The 16,082-nt window shown below is 40.3% G+C and overlaps 1 protein-coding gene across 1 annotated transcript; it reads right to left on the reverse strand.

The window, feature by feature from the left end:
* Positions 1–8,111: 8,111 nt before the first annotated feature.
* LOC123311714 lies at positions 8,112–12,312 on the reverse strand. The gene is made up of 5 exons (XM_044895784.1): positions 12,019–12,312; positions 10,308–11,825; positions 9,197–10,237; positions 8,290–9,126; positions 8,112–8,225 (listed from the first exon to the last, which is right to left on the reverse strand). Exons 1-5 carry the CDS (start codon positions 12,310–12,312, stop codon positions 8,112–8,114), a joined length of 3,804 nt encoding a protein of 1,267 aa, XP_044751719.1.
* Between the last annotated feature and the right edge of the window lie 3,770 nt (positions 12,313–16,082).

A 16,082-nucleotide genomic window follows, 5' to 3' on the forward strand; every position in this document is an offset into this window, starting at 1 on the left:
ACTAGAGAGAGGTCGGAGGGGGGCTTCGCTCAATTTTTAACATTCCGCCCGCCATAACTAACAGCGTTAGTTATCGAGATGACTAGAGGGGTTGAAATTCTTTCTTCGTTGCTTCGTCGGAAGAGGTGACTGGTAGAATTGCTTTCTTCGAGATTGGTCGGGTTAGAGTGGACGTGGAGGTCTTGAGGGGACCCTGGGTGCATGGTCATTACTCGCCCTAATGGCCACTTACAAGGAGGCAATCGCTCGTCATCAGTGATGAGAAATGGACGAGATGGTCTGACACGTTGTTCTGGTAATTGTCCCATGAGTTGTTAAGCTTTTATACCTCGTTGCCTTGCACATATAACACACTTCAGGATGTGGGATTTCACTGGGGCTCTTCTTCCAATGATCCAATAGTGTTGTCGGATGGTGGACAGTGTGAGTTGTGTACCTCCATTGAGTGTTCGTTTGTGAGCAGAATCTATAATCAGAGAAGTCAATTGAGAAGCTCGAGGAATTATTGCAGGATGCTTGCTATCTGGGTCTAATAGAGCGTTGGTGATTCGTCCGCCTACACGAATGACACCTTCATGGTCGATGAACGCCGTGAGTCTACTGAACACATGTGAGGATGACAGAGCAGTACCATTTTGAAGTGCCTTGAGTTCTTGAGGAAAATACACTTGTTGAGTAGCCTTGATCCAATAGATCCTTGATTTTTCCAAGTCAGTTGAGGTGAGCGGAGTTGAGAAGTTCAGAGTTGAGGAGTGTCTGAGTCGGGCGAGGACTCTTAAACAGAGAGGGGTGATTCTTAACAGTTTATTGAGAGAAGAATACCTGTATATAAGATCCCACGAGTAGTCTTGAGTTACGGCCGTGAGGAGTTTCTTGGTGGGTCTTGCTTCAGATTCGGGGTCAATTGTCGTTGCCGGCTGACGATTGGGCCAGGAATCTGGTGACTTGGAAATCCATGGTGGTCCCGTCCACCATAGAGTGCTGTTCAGTAGTTGAGATGACGAGAAGCCACGAGAAGCACTGTCCGCTGGATTTTCCTTGCCGGAAACGTATCTCCATTGCGCAGTTGGAGTTAGGTCTTGGATGAGATCTACCCTGTTTCGAACAAAGTCCTTCCAGCGTGCTGGGTGAGAAGTGATCCACGAGAGAGAGACTATTGAGTCCGTCCACAAAGTCGTTGAGTGTATCTGTGTATCTAAAACACGATGAGCATAATTAGTTAACCTGGCCAGGATGAGAGATGCTGTGAGTTCGAGTCGCGGGATTGTGAGGCGTTTCAACGGCGTTACTTTTGTTTTCGAGCAGAGCAATGTGACTTTGGATCCTGTGGACGGTGAGTGGACTACGAGATAGAGAACTGCTGCCATGGCAAGTTGAGAAGCATCAGAGAAGCCGTGAAGTTCTATGGTAGTATTTTCTTGGGTGCCTACCCAGCGACGAGCTCGTACATTGGCCAATGATTTGAGATCTTCTCTGATGTTGCACCATCTTTCTGTGAGTTGAGGTGACAGTGGTTCGTCCCATGACAGTTTCTGGAGCCAAAGTTCCTGCAACAACATTTTGGCCCTGATCGTGACAGGGGATACTAAACCAAGTGGATCAAAGAGTTGAGCGATATGAGATAACATAGTACGTTTAGTTACCACAGACCTAGATGAGCTTGAGTTGATCTTGAATGAGAAGTAATCCTCTTGAGGATACCAGAGTAGGCCTAGAAGTTTCGTTGAAGTAGGACAGTCGTCAAATGAGATCGGCGATGGTGTATCATTCCTTCCTCGGTTACCATCTTGAGCGTACTAGGAGAGTTCGATTGCCACTTTGCTAAGGGGAGGCCGCCCGCCATGCAGAGGTTTTTCAAGTCGAGAGCGATTTCTGAGAGTTCTTCTTTCGTGTCTGCACCACCATAGATATCATCAACATAGCGACCTTTGGTGAGTGGTGGAATGGCGAGTGGATACTTGTGACCTTCATCTTCGATGAGTTGGAGGAGGACTCGAATGGCCAAGAAAGGAGCAGCCTTGGTTCCATAGGTGACGGGGGTGAGGTGGTACGTCGCTATCTCATCTTCTGAGTTTCGCCAGAGAATGCATTGGAGATCCCAATCGTCTGGATGCACCATGATCTGTCTGTACATCTTCGTGATGTCTGTGGAAAACACAAATTTAAAGCGACGTACCCAGAACAATACATCAATAACATCTAACTGAAGTTTCGCTCCTGTGTGCATGATGTCGTTCAGTGAGAGGCCTGTTGAGGTGGACTGGAACCATTGAACACTACTCGCAATTTGGTGGAGGAGCTGTCTGGTTTGAGAATTCCATGATGCGGCAAATAGTATCTGGGATGCGAGATGTCTGAGGGAGCCTTCTTCATATGCCTGAGTTGTTCGTATTCAGTGAGGAAGTCCGTGTAGAGCTGGCAATATTCTTGGTTTCTCTCGAACTTGCGAAATTGTCCTTGGAGGCATCGGAAGGCACGTTGTCTGGAAGATCCCAAAAGATTAGAAGATGATTTTAATGGGAGTCTTACCATGTATCGTCCAGAAGGAAGTCGAGAGTGAGTGGTCTTGAAGTGGTCTTCACATCCCTGCTCGTCAGCAGAGAGGTGACTTATGGAGGTGGACTTGACTTCTTCTTGTTCCCAGAACTTTTCGAGAAGGCTTTGAAGGTCAGATTCTTGAGTGGCATGGTATTGAGGAGACACACTTGAGCAGACTTCTTGATGAGGGCATATTGGACCTAGGACCAACCATCCAAAGATCGAGAGCTGAGCTGTTGGAGTTGACCCATCTGGCCCTTGTCGGAGTTGAGGAAGAATGATGGAACCTTAGACATCAGCACCCAATATGATGTCGATTGGCCTTGAGGTGTAGAACTCTGGATCGGCGAGCTTCAAATTGTCGAGGTGTGGCAAACGTGGTCGTGTGCAACAATTGAAAGATGGTAGATTAGTAAATGGAGATGACAAGATATGAGCATTTATATTCACGGTTTTGTGATTGTGAAGAGATTTCAGTGTGATCAATACTGATCCTCTTGATCTTGAGGCGGCTCCACCAATTCCAACGATGGTGACTTTGGATTGGCTTCGAAGAAGGCTGAGCTGTCTTGAGAAGCCTTCAGAGATGAACGAGAGTTCCGATCCTGAGTCGATGAGAAGTCTTGCTTGGTGCGAGGTGACTGGGGTGAGAACGTGGGCTAGAGCGGTCGAGAGAAAGGTGAGTTGTCTAGGAGGAGTTTTGACGACTGCCCGAGCACTTTAGGCCCTTTTCGAGGTGACTGGCTTGGCTTCGCTGGTCTTTTGAGTTGGCTTGGATGAGAAGGCTTGAGGTGACTTTGGTGAGACGGCTCGGCTGAGGGGGTCGTGTGGGCGTTTTGGCCATTAAATGAGGAGGCTATTTTTGAGCAGATCTTAGAGGAGACTTTGGAAGAGGCGACATTAGAGGCGGCATCGTGAGAATACGAGGATTTCGGTCTAGAGCTGGGTCTCATAATAGAAACGAGGACTTGTTTGACACGAACATTGAGGGGTCGAAAAGATCTTATCGCAAAGAGCAGCCAAGAGGAGATGTTTGTTCTCGTATTGAGAAATGAGACTTCCCCAAGCTATGGGAAGTGAGGTGTGCCAGTGAGAGCCAAGCGACAGATCTACTTCAGAGGAGTCGACTGAAGAGAAGATCTGAGGTAATGGAGGCGTTCAGCATTAGAAATTGAGGAGTTGAATTACTTGAATAGTCACCAGAGAAGACTGGTAATGAGATGTCTGAGCAGACGAGGACGAAGCAACCGGTTGAGATGGCGTTTGAGGTGGCTCGAGAGACTCCTTGAGATGACGAAAGCTTGAGGAGATGAAGGCATGAGCAGGCTTATTACTCAAAGTATTAGTGGTCGAGGTGCACAATTCCATGAGAGGGCAGAGAGGAGAACTATGATTAGTGAACGATGATAAGAAGGACCAAATGTTAAAAAATCGAGGGTGTTATGATTTTTAATTAAAGAGTAGTGGACTGTATGAAAAGATAATTGAGTTGGAGATGGTATAAAAACATTTATTAAGTATCATTCACAACCATAAAATGAATATGTCACCTGCATGAAGCTAATACAGTAAAAAGCAACTAATATTAACCACATCTATAAACTCAGGGAGACAATATAGAATTAAAAACAAGAAATGGTCCAGAGCAGTTCAAATGAGAAGTCACTTGATGTCAGACTTAGACGTTGAGGAGTTCAATAAATTCAATATCAACACAACGGTTACACAGTGATAGGGCAATCAATTGAAAATTGATTGCGAGAGCCTCCTTTTTCTATCAGAAAACGCGAAGGTTAGAATACTGAATTTTAAAGAGAAGACGCGAGAGTACAGAGAAATAGGCCCGAGGTGAAACTGCAATGTCTAAGTCTGATCATCAACGAGAAATCGATACATCAAATTTGAGTTGATCAATAATGTTAATGTAAGTATGAGCAGAGCAAGAGTAGCACAAGTTAAATGAGAAGCACAGAATTAATGAATTTGAGAAGCACTAGAATATTAAAAATAATATGAAAAGGGCAATAAATTCTAATTAAATGAGAAGTTCGATAATAATTAATTAAATGAAAAGGACAATCATAATTAATATGAGAAGAACATAGTATAATTCATATACATTGAGATGATCTTGGAGAGTGCAAAAATTTATCAATGAATTCAGCATTTACAGAGACGAACTGCTTACAAGTAAGCACGATTAGAACGTTCATCAGAAAAATAGAAGAAACAATTGATAAATTAAGAGAAGTCATGAGAGTACTGAGTTGAATAAATCTCTAATCGTAAATTTTGAGATGTGCTGAAGGCTGAGAAAACTAACATGCATGTTGAGTCCGATGAATGAATATAGAAGAGAAACAATGATAGTACATATTATAAAGAGTAGACCATACCGAGTGAGTAGACATGAGTGTTTGAGCAGACTTTCCAGGGTGGAGCCTAGGTCGAGGTGTATCGAGCATTATCACTGATCGCTTAACGAAACTTGAGGTGTTCACATCCTGTTCTGAGAAAAACAGCTACATCCAGGGTCCACCCTGGAGAATATGAGGATTCACTCATCTGAAACTCAACACCATGAATTAGTCATATGTATAACGAGGTGATCATAAGAGTTGTTATAAAAATGATTAAACTGATTCTAATCATAAAGAATATTAAGAGAAGACAATGAATCAGATATCAATTTTATGGAGATGAACTTGAGAAGTTTCAATCCTGGTGCTACATACCCATTTTCATGTGAGATGATCTAGAGAAGTCTGAAAATCTATATAAATCATGAAATATAATAAAATATATAGGTCTGAGACGACAATGGTTCGAGTTGAGTTGAGTAGACGTTTCAGGTGAGCGGTGCTAGCAAGGATTATGAATCTATTTCAAGATTCTACAATCTCTTGCACGTGGACTTATTTCAGCAGAGTGAAATTATCATGAAAATGGAGTAATTAATAATTTTGAGTAGTCTGAGTGTACTTTACCTTATGAGAAGAACAATTTAGCACCAGGATTGTGCGAGAAGACTTAAAAATTGAGAACAACTAAAAGAGGTGAACTTAAATTGAGGTGTTACAAAATCACATTGATAGCAGCGCGAAGTCAATTCAACGGAACTAACAAAGAGAATCTTAAGAAAAATGTGTAATTGTGTAGTTTTTCACTTCGGAAAAACACGGAAAGTGGGGCCGCTGCGTCGTTCAACCAGCGCACCACCGAATCGGGGTACCATACGCGGCCACCGGAGCTGGTCAGGAGCGTAGACTAGAGAGAGGTCGGAAGGGGGCTTCTCTCAATTTTTAACAGCTTGGATTTTCTGCCCTTCTTTTTGATTCCACTACAATGCAGAGATTGTAGAGGCGTCTTATTTCGAAAATCTCCTTTCTCTGAGTTTTGACCAGGTATAAGGGTATAAACTTTTTGGTTTTATTGGATGTCATTCTGGACACCTCGGCGTCATGGATTCCTTGGGCCTTCAGATCATTCTTGATTATATCTAGGTCAGCATCTATTGGGAGATGCCTTATGTGTTGTTTCTATTGTTTGAAACAACACTTGAGGAAACTGAATGACCAGACTCAGAACGTTCAAGGGAAGTCTTAACTCCACAGTTGCCGGTAAGGTAAGGTAAATTGATCAAACGATAAGTGAATGATGATTATTCAGTATAATCTAATCTTATATACTAAATTGAATAATGACGATAGAAATAACATTGCCATATTTGGTATTACTGCACTGACGGAGTCTCCGGTTGCATCAATTGTTTGTAGCCAGTCAGCAGATTTCGGTAGATCGACGGCTCGCTCGGCGTGACCCAGTTTTGATGAATAATTCAGATGGAATTTTCCATATTATTGAACTTGATTATTTTTTAGAATAATGTTCGAATTTCGAACATTACTCCCAAGGCCGAAATGCTGCAGGCTATGATGTTGGAGCTCCAGTGTTGGCAATCTGTTACTTCTATTGTCCTATTTCCTAATTTCTTATTTCTAACTCGTGTGACACTCGATCGAGTGCTTTATTGGGCATGGTCATGAATGGGTGCTGACGTCCGGAGTTAATCTCTCGTCTGGAATTCTGTTTTCGCCTCGGCGTAGAGCTGGTCAAGGTCGAAACATTGCTGGCGTGGTTTTGAACTCGGTGTGATTTCGATCAATGGAATTTCGGCTTCTGCTTCATTTATTTCCGTGGTGGATCTGTTAGTTCTTCGGTTCCGAAGGAGTGGACGTATATATCGCATACAGAGGTACGTTAGAGCTAGTGTGACTATCGCAGAGATTCCTATCACGGTGGTTGTAGCAAGAGGGTGTGAAAAATGTCTCCAGATATGTGAATTTGGCTCATCTTCTTCCATAATTATCTTTGTTAAATTTGCAGAGATGTTGTCCATTGCTGTTTCGGGCTCGATGAGATTTTCATTGGAAGGATTCGAGTTCCCTTGCCATAAGTTCAATGGGATTGGCTTGCTGAACGTCGTTGTTGATTTCATCTCATTCGTGAACCTCGCTCGAAGGATTATATTTTGCGTTCTGAGGAGACAGTCTGCTCCTATGTGAATTGTGCCAGTTCCACTGATGGTAATTTCTTCTCGTTTTCCTCCGCATAGTTTTGATATAGTGGAGGGTTGGTTGGAAATGAACATCCACGTATTTGGTTTGAGTAGTTCTTTCCATAATACGTCTTGGACTCGAATGCTGGAGGGTTTACAGTCGAATTTCCCATTTTTCTGGTAGATGCTTTGGATGATGCAATTCGGATGCTGTTCCATGTTTTTGACCATTCCAGGATTATAAATGTATAGGCCCTCTCGTAGTTTTACGGCTTCCTTGACTTCCTGTTCATTTATTTCGAAGTATTTTTGACTGTTGTACTCTATACTGCTAATAAGTCATTGGATACTTTTGGTGCTATGAATATGTTTTCTCTCTTCTTAACCGGGACGGGAAATACTTTGATTATGTCGTAACTTTGTCTTTGGATAATGAAGAAGAAGGTGACTATTCTTAGTTCATTCGCATCATAGGAGACTTCCATTCTGCTCACAGGTTTGAGTAATATGTGCATGTCTGATGGAATCGTTGTTTCAGCCTTCTGGATCAGCTTTGCTAGTTCGCTTGGAGAAAGTAGATCCGTGATGTGGCCTTGACCATGACATATGTTTATGATTCTTGTGTATTTGTTATTGACTTCTTTCAAATAGTTGACAGCTAGTTGGTAGTTTTGAATGATTTGAAGATTTATGCTGTTTTCATCAACATTTCTGTACCATAGATGCATTTCGTTGATGCTGGCTATGCCCTTGTTGAATTTTACACGAAAATGTTCTAATTTTTGGCTTATTTTTTCTTCGATCTGCCTCACGTCATTCGTCGTGGAAATCAGTAGTTTTCTCTGATGATTGGTGACTTCTATGAGGTGTTGTTGGTTTTCCTGAAGGTCGTCTATATCGTGATAGACTTCATCGTTGACGCCGAAAATGGATGTCATTAATTCTCCTAATATTCCTCTCCTGGATCTGGTCGATAGATGTTGGATGCTGTCGATGAGTAGGTTGTTTTCATACTTCATTTCTGTGATGTGGTGTTGAAACTCGTGACAGTGATTTGTCTGCGATAGTTGAGAAGCTGTAGTACATAACCCTCGAAAGTCTTCAACTGTTCTGTTAAGATTGCTTCGGTCTAAGTGTAGTTGATCAAGAGAAAACGGTGTTGATAATTTCAACTCTCCTCCACTTATGTATACTTTTCCTAAATGCTCCACGTAGAATCCAGGCGGCAGTTTGTGAATTGTGTGGTGCGCTATTGCGTTTTTAGTATTGGCTACACATAGTAACGTGATCATTATTAATGTTTGTATCAGTCGATTTTTCGAGGAAGGTCCGACTTTGTTAGTCTTATCGTTTCTTCTTTCTTCTTGCTCGACCGGGAGTATGCAGATTTTGGTTATAGGTCTTCTGATCTCTTTCCCATCTTTGCATCGTATCGTAGCCACTCTCACAATTCCGTCGTTTCCTGGGTGACACCGCGTCACTCTTCCCAAGGTCCAATAGTTGATAGTCAGATTGTTGTTGAATCTGGTTAATTCCTCTTGAAAATGTTCATTCTGGACCAATTTTATGAGTGTTGTTTTCGCCCATTGAAGTTCGGTCGGTGTGATGAATGGGGGTACTCGCTTTTTTGGTAACTCGGTCGCATTCCTGGATCTGCAATTGTCTATGAACCTTTTGCAATAGGCCATCACTCGTTTTGTCTTCTTCCAGGATGAAAATTTTGTTAACAATTCTAGAGGTCCATTGGTCTTGGTGGTAAACACCGTTAGTTCTTGAAATTCTTCGTTATTCATTACGATTTCTTTTGGAATCTCTTCAGTTCTCTTGATTTCACTACTTGATGTTTTGAGCCATGCAGGTCCATTCCACCATAATGTGTTTTTCTGGAGTTTACTTGGTAGCGCGCCTCTGGATAGTAAATCAGCTGGATTCTCCTCCGATTTTACGTAGTTCCATTGAACTTGACCTAGTAAGCGATGAACTTTGTTGACTCGGTTGACTATGAAGACGTTTTGCTTACTCGGAGTTTTCTGTAACCAGGCTAACACAACTTTTGAGTCTGACCATGTGTAGCAATGTTGTCTGGGTTTTGTCCTTCACGACTGCTTTGGTGTATATTGCTGCTCCATAGGCTCTTTGCGATGCATCACAGAATCCGTGTAATTCAATGGGCTGCTCTGGATTATACTGGAACCATCGTGGTAGTTGCAGGTTTTCCATTATTGGCAGTTCTTCTTTGAATTTGTCCCACGCTGTTTGGATTTCTGTAGGAATAGCTTCATCCCATTTTTTGCCAGTTTTGCATATGTCTTGCATAATTATTTTCGCCTTGATTACAATTGGAGCCATGAGACCTAATGGATCGAATATTGAAGCAATTTCAGATAGCACTTGTCTTTTTGTGTTTGTTCGATTGGAAGTTTGTTTAATAGTGTATTGGAAGTTATCATTTTGTGGTGACCATTTAATTCCCAGAATTTTGGTTATGTCCTCTCTGCTGTTGAAATCTTGAAAGGACGTATCATCATTTAATGTGAGATTGCTTTTCCATTTTCGAATGTTGAATCCTCCCTTGAGAAGTAGCGTTTTAACTTCTTGTCTGATTTTTTGTGCCTCTTCTTTATTGTGGGAGCCGGAGAGAAAATCATCGACGTAGAAATCTTCAAGTATCAGTTCCGCAGCTCTCGGGAATTTGGCAGCGGGAGCGGTTCCGTAGGTGACTGTCGTGAGTTGATATTCCTGGATTGGGTCATTTTTGTTGAACCTCCATAAAATAGTGTGGAATGTTTGATCATCTTCATGTAGTTTGACCTGCCAGTACATTTTTTCCACATCTGCAGTCAACGCGATTTCGTATTTTCGCCATCTCAATAATATATCAAGCAAGTCTTGTTGAAGCTTGGGACCAGTGTGTAATATATCATTTAAAATGATTCCGGTACTGGATTTCTGGCTCGCGTCGAATACGACACGCAGTTTTGTTGTTTCTCTGTCCTCTTTTATTACTGCTTGATGCGGAATGTAGTATCTTGTGCTGGTCGTCTGATTTGCTGGAGTCATGTGTTTTAGTTCGATATATTCCCACATGAATTCTTTGTACATTGCTTCCAATTTCTCGTCCTTCTCGAACTTCTTCTCTATCTGCAAAAGTCGAGGCAGTTTTTCTTGATTGTCCTGGCAATTGTTCCTTCTCCTTGAATGGCAGTCGTACAGTATATGTGCCATCCTGATTCCTTGTGTAAGTTTTCTTGAAGAATTCTTGGCAGGGGCTTTCCTGGCTGTTGTTGTTTGTGAGGGTATCCGCTTCTTCTATTTCCCAGAATTTTGTTATCTGTATTTCTGGTGCAGTGGTGGCGATCATACTGGTTATTTGGAGTTGCGGACCAGCTGATGTGCTACCGGAGAGAATCCATCCTAACTCAGTGTTTTGTGCAAGCAGACCATTTTTAGATATTTTAACACCATCCTGTACGATTTCCGTGTATAAGTCGATTCCTAGGAGAATGTCGATTTTTCCGGGTTTGTAGTAAGTGGGGTCGGCAAGGATTACGTTGCTCCAATTTTCGTCAGCAGTTATCGGTTGTTGAGGCATGGAGCTGGTCAATTTTGGTAGGATGTATAGCTCGGCTTGTAATTTGAAGTCGCTTGAAAATCTTGGTTTCATCACGGTGTGGATTTTCCATTTTGAAGTCCCTGCGTCGCAAGATCCTAACCCTGTTATGTTCGCATGATGCCTTTGCTTGGGCATTCCTAAGGTATTTGCGGCTCCTTCAGTTATAAATGATACTTGGGAGCCTGGATCAATAAGAACTCGCTTAAGTTCATGGTACCCTTTGTTGTTTTTAACATTAACGAATGCTGTGGCCAGGATGGGGATGGTTGGTCCATCATTGTTATTTGAAGCTTTTCCTAGATGGGAACCGAATCCATTTTCATGCTCTCTTGTGGGTTGACTTTTGGAGGTATCTTGCTTCTGTCCTTGCTGATTTAAATTTGTTTCGAAGTTCCGATAATTTTCCCAATGTAATGATGAGTAATGAAAGTTGTTACATTTGAAGCAGAGATTCTTGCTCGGGCATTTCGTATTGTTCGGATGCTTCAAACAATTCTTGCAGAGGTGTTGTTTTCGTACAAAATCGTTTCGTTCTTTTACTGACATATCCTTGAATTCTTGGCAACGGAAAATTTCATGGTTGCTGTTACATAAACTGCATGATTGTAAGTCGCTGTGGTAGTTTTGAAATTTATGTCTTTGTCCTGTTGATGGATGATCTGATTTTTTGATTGTGCCTCGAAGTGCTTCGAGGGATTGGAATCGATTTTCTAGAAACTCCAAAAGATCTGCCAGTTCTTGAATATCCTTGTGTGTTGTGGTAGATTGTTCATAGAGCCTTCTTGAATTGCTGTCTAATTTCTTTAGCAGCATATGCGCTATTATGTTGTTACCCAATTGTTCGGCTGTGATTCCCATATTTTCAATGGCTCTCAGATTTTCTTGAACAGTGTCGTGAAGTTTTTTAATGGAAGCTGCCGACTCTTGTTGCAAAATTGGTAGATTCAAGATGTTGTCGGCGTACTTGCTGAAGAGAAGTCTGTTGTTGTTGTACCTCCTCTTTATCAATTCCCAGGCGATGGGGTAGTTTCTTGATGATACTTCTAAATGTTGAATGAGCTTCGCTGCTTCACCCCTGGTTTGGCTCTTCAGGTACTGCATTTTTTTCAGCGTCCCCTAGTTCATGGTTTTGGTGTATGGTTTGAAGGAATATATCTCGGAATGTGATCCAGGTCTCATAGTCACCAGTGAAGATAGGGATGCTGATCCGTGGTAAATTCTTCATTTTTTCTTGGGCCCTTTCCATTTCCTTTTTGAATAAATCCAATTTTATTTGAATTTGAAGGATGGAAGGGTGGTGGTAGCTGACTTCTTCTGACATCGGAGTGGACTTCTGCCATGTATTGATATAGTTCTTGATTTCTTGGTAGCATTTGGATATCTGACCATCTAAATCTTGTTTGAAGTAGGAATGCTCTTCATCAAGGGATTTCCGGAGTTCGTTATGATTTTCTTGGAATTTGTTCAGTAGATCTGCGGCCATCATGGATTTTTTCTTGAAGTATTCCTCTGTATTGCGTGCAGACCCGTCTTTTTTGAGTGAAGATAATATTTTGCTCAGGTCTTGGCCAATAGTCATTTGTTCTCCCAATTTTTCTTCCATGTTGGTTGAAGGTTTCATGAAATCTCTGCTTTGAAGATTTTTTTTTTGTTGATTTTCCGGAAGGCTAGTTCACGGGCTCGTAGTTGGCGCTGGAAGGCTTCTTCGCGGATGCGGGTGTTGGCTCTGGAGGGCTTCTGCTGGCGCTGGATTTGGCTCTGGAAGGCTTCCCCACAGGCGTTGATGATTTCATTGAGATTAGGGTCGTAAATCCTTAGCTCTTATTTTTTCCAGTGGACTCGGTGTGTTCCCTGGCTTTTTTGAATTTTTAATCCGGACGGCTTGTTCACGGGCTCGGATTTGGCGCTGGATGGCTTCTTCACGGATGCTGTTGTTGGCTCTGGAGGGCTTCTGCTGGCGCTGGATTTGGCTCTGGAAGACTTCCCCACAAGCGTTGATGATTTGATCGAGATTAGGGTCGTAAATCCTTTCTGTCGATCCGGCTCGAAGGACCAAAAAATGTTGTTTATATTGTTTGAAACAACACTTGAGGCAACTGAACGACCAGAATCAGAACGTTCAAGGGAAGTCTTAACTCCACAGTTGCCGGTAAGGTAAGGTAAATTGATCAATTGATATTTATTAGAAATAATAAATAAATAAATGAATAAGATTAGATTATACTGAATAATCATCATTCACTTATCGTTTGATCAATTTACCTTACCTTATGTTCGAATTTCGAACATTATGACTGCGTAGATCTTTTTCTCTTCCTCCATCTGGTACGTGAAGTACTCCTTACCAATCTGGTCAAAATATTTTGTTATGTTCCTGTAGTCGTCCACAGTCGAGGCTACGATCCTGATTCCGTCTTTTACGACGGTTGCTCTGTTGTAGCTGAATTTCTTCATGTAGAGAGCTTTTGAGATCTCTACCCAATCGGCTGTACCCATCGTCGTGATGGGAGGAATTTTATCTTTTTTAGGCAACTCCGTAGCTTTTTTTGCGGTATCTTCGTCTGAAGATGAACTTTCTTTACGCGCGCGTTTTGTGGGCGTTCTGGGTTTTTGCAACATGAGTTGCAAAATTTTTCTTCATTTCCGGTTCTGGAGCTACAACCTATTTGGGGGTATTTTTGTGGACCGCTACCGGCTTTGCAATTTCTGCAAATGTGGGGGATTTCTGTGCCGCAATCTGTTTTGCAATTTCAGCAAAACTAGGGGATTGAGGGGCTTTGTTTTTATCAGCTTCCTCTCTCAAGAGGCGTATCTCCCCGACCAACTGAGCCACGGTTTCAGTTAGTTTATTTATTTGAGCTTTCAAATGCCCATTCTCTTCTTTGAGCCTTACCAGCTCCTCTGCTTCTCCATCGCTGAATTCTTCGGTGTCCGTAGCTTCCATGTAGGAGCTCTCATTTTCTGAGACCTCCGACATGGCTTTTTGTCCGTATTGAACTATATGAGGTATTTCTGAATAATAATGAAATATTGGAAATCCTCACTACTATGTTACTATTAAGCTATGTGGCTATGTTATATATTTTCTATAATATCAGAAAAATAAATCGACTCACCAGTGATATCCGTGGAACCATCGATCAATCGATCTGGACTCTGACGCTGAATACACTGAATTTGAACAAATTTCCGCTCTATAGCACATACACTTATAGAACTTACAAAAAAACTTCGGAAGTTTTATAGACGGAATCAAAAATTCCATAGCTTCGCTAGTGTACACTTTCACTTTAACTTTCTCTTTTACAACACGAGAGATGACGTATCGCACTGGTATCATTCAACACATCTACCTGCTTCAACGTCTCGAGGTGAACTGTTTATAATATGCGATACGTGTGGTATGATTACTTATGCGGAACTAACGTTCTGTACGACAGTCTGGGCGGAACTACGTTCTGTATGACGGTCTGGGCGGAACTAATGTTCTGTATGACGGTCTGGGCGGAACTGCTTCGCAGTTTGAGGAAGTCTCTTTTATATTATTTTAATATTGCTTATTCAGCAAAGTAATTTTTAGTAACAATAATGGGATTTTTTGTATACAACACCTCTGGGGGTATTTAAAATTTTTGTGCTTTCTTAATTTAACAAAAATTTGTAAATATGAAATGATGAAGATTGAATTTATACAATACAAAATATTCATAGAGTCAAGTACTGAATTAATTTCTTGATATTTTCATGTTCTTGAGTCTTTGTGATCTTCTTAATGATTTAAGTGATTGACTCCAATCATTTAAATCGGATTCAGTTGATTCAAATTTATCGTTTTTAAATGAAACACTGAATTCATGAGTGGGTTCTTGGCTACAATTATTAAATATTTGGAGACAAGGAAGGCATCTTTCATTGCTGCTATCTGATTTGCAACATTTTCTGAATAAGTCTATGAATTCGAAGCATTTCTAACATTTGTAAATTATCTCTTCATAAACTTTTTAGGGTTTTCGTTGATTTCATTTTTAATTGATTTTGTTTCAGAGATTGGGAGCGAAAACCCTAAAAAGTTTATGAAGAGATGCAAAATCCTCCCAAAATAAATTTCAATCGATTTGTAAATTATATTTGAAATTATTATAAAAGCAATTATCAACAATATGGTTGTGAACCAATTCGTATGTTTAATTATAAATGGTTTATTCAACTGCAATTGTTCATCGAATTCTGATAATTTATGTTTGGCATATTTCAATTCTCTAAGATCTAAATTGCTCAATTTTAGTGGTTCTAGTTTAACTGCTTCTAGTGTGAGATTTTTCTTTAAGTTTTTACAACAATCATATTCATTAATATCTGTGAATGGCAAAATATATTCATCAGTTCACTTATGCCAATTTGTCCTTGAACTTCTAGAATTACTGTTTTTGTAAATGCTTTACACTTTGGATTTAATTCAAATAAGCCTATTTGAGTGATTTGTTCAACTCTTATGGATTTATCATCGCACACAATGGATAGTTGTGTTGGATAAGATAAACTATAAAACCATTGATTATTTCTTAATTTATGCCAAATTTCTAGTTCTGCAATGAAATTATGGATTTTGCAAGTTTTCGGAATTACATCAACTCTTTCATTGAATAATATTATTTCACATTGATTATTGTTGTTTGTCTTCCTCATAGTATATAAATGTCTGCACAAATAATTATTTGGAAGTGTTTCGAAACATTTATCTGAAGTATTCAAATTAAAGTAATTGTTTTTTTCTTTCGAAATCACAATATGAGGTGTACTTGGTTCAATATATGAAAATAACATTGGATCTTCATGATGAGGCACTGGTGCTGATAATATTTCATAAATTTCATATTTTCCTTTAGTAACAATTGGAACATTGAACGATAATACTAATAATCCTTTGTTAATGAATGATTTCATTTCTAGCAACTTGTAAAAGATAAAAATATTTTCAACGCTGAATGGCAATGGGAGGTCTTGCTTCGTAGAAATTTTATGCAATTCGGAATAAAGAGTTTCTGGTGGTAAAATATTGTAACTGATGATATTATTTGAAATAAGAAAAATATCATTCACGTATTCATTCAACTGATTAGTTAACTCATCTGTCATCTCGATATGTAAAAAAATGTGGTTGGATAATCCTATTTCGACTTCAAAACTGTTTTTGATAGTTATCATATCTTGTTGAAATTTATTGAAACTTTTCTAATTTTTATTTAGAATATTAATATTTTCATTCATTCTAGTGAGTGAATTATTGAAATTCGTTATGGTATCGGAAATAACATTAACTTGCTGTTGCATTAAAACTTCGGTTTGTTTTTTATTATTAATTAACGAGTTTAT

The sequence above is a fragment of the Coccinella septempunctata genome, chromosome 4, assembly GCF_907165205.1.
Source record: "Coccinella septempunctata chromosome 4, icCocSept1.1, whole genome shotgun sequence".
In the NCBI taxonomy this organism is placed as follows: Eukaryota; Metazoa; Arthropoda; class Insecta; order Coleoptera; family Coccinellidae; genus Coccinella; species Coccinella septempunctata.

Excerpts from the sequence above, each read along its gene's own strand:
- LOC123311714 (XM_044895784.1), bottom strand. The coding sequence starts at position 12,312 with ATGGAAGAAAAATTGGGAGAACAAATGACTATTGGCCAAGACCTGAGC. Across the intron at positions 10,238-10,307 it reads ATCAGGATGGCACATATACT|ATAGAGAAGAAGTTCGAGAA; the intron begins GTACGACTGCCA and ends CGACTTTTGCAG. Across the intron at positions 9,127-9,196 it reads CAATATACACCAAAGCAGTC|AAAACTCCGAGTAAGCAAAA; the intron begins GTGAAGGACAAA and ends GCCTGGTTACAG.